General features: G+C 39.4%; 1 protein-coding gene across 1 annotated transcript in view; it reads left to right on the top strand.

Annotated features, from left to right (window-relative positions):
• The window catches only part of LOC118426976 (solute carrier family 35 member F4-like), a 32,363-nt gene extending 32,132 nt beyond the window's left edge, over positions 1–231 (top strand). The window contains exon 9 of the mRNA XM_035836609.1: positions 221–231. Within this exon, the coding sequence (XP_035692502.1) occupies positions 221–231 (11 nt within the window). The remainder of the gene's footprint in view (positions 1–220) is intronic.

Below are 231 nucleotides of genomic sequence, written 5' to 3'. Positions count from 1 at the left end.
CACTTTGACTGCTCATGCTTTGATATGATATATTTCTAATGATAAGTGACTATAGATATCAAATAGGTGTGACCAGCAATAGTAAACTGATCACCTTTGGACAACTGTTGCAGAACCACAACCTCAAGAGCACTGCTGCGATGCACAACTTTTCACTTCAACTACTTTACTAACGTAACGACTGTCTTTGGTAGTTTGTTCTTCAGATGTTCTATGCCAGGGCTACCTTGA

This window comes from Branchiostoma floridae, chromosome 12 (genome assembly GCF_000003815.2).
Source record: "Branchiostoma floridae strain S238N-H82 chromosome 12, Bfl_VNyyK, whole genome shotgun sequence".
In the NCBI taxonomy this organism is placed as follows: domain Eukaryota; kingdom Metazoa; phylum Chordata; class Leptocardii; order Amphioxiformes; family Branchiostomatidae; genus Branchiostoma; species Branchiostoma floridae.
The sequence above is the reverse complement of the archived record's forward strand: the minus strand, read 5'-3'. Positions and strand labels throughout refer to the sequence as shown.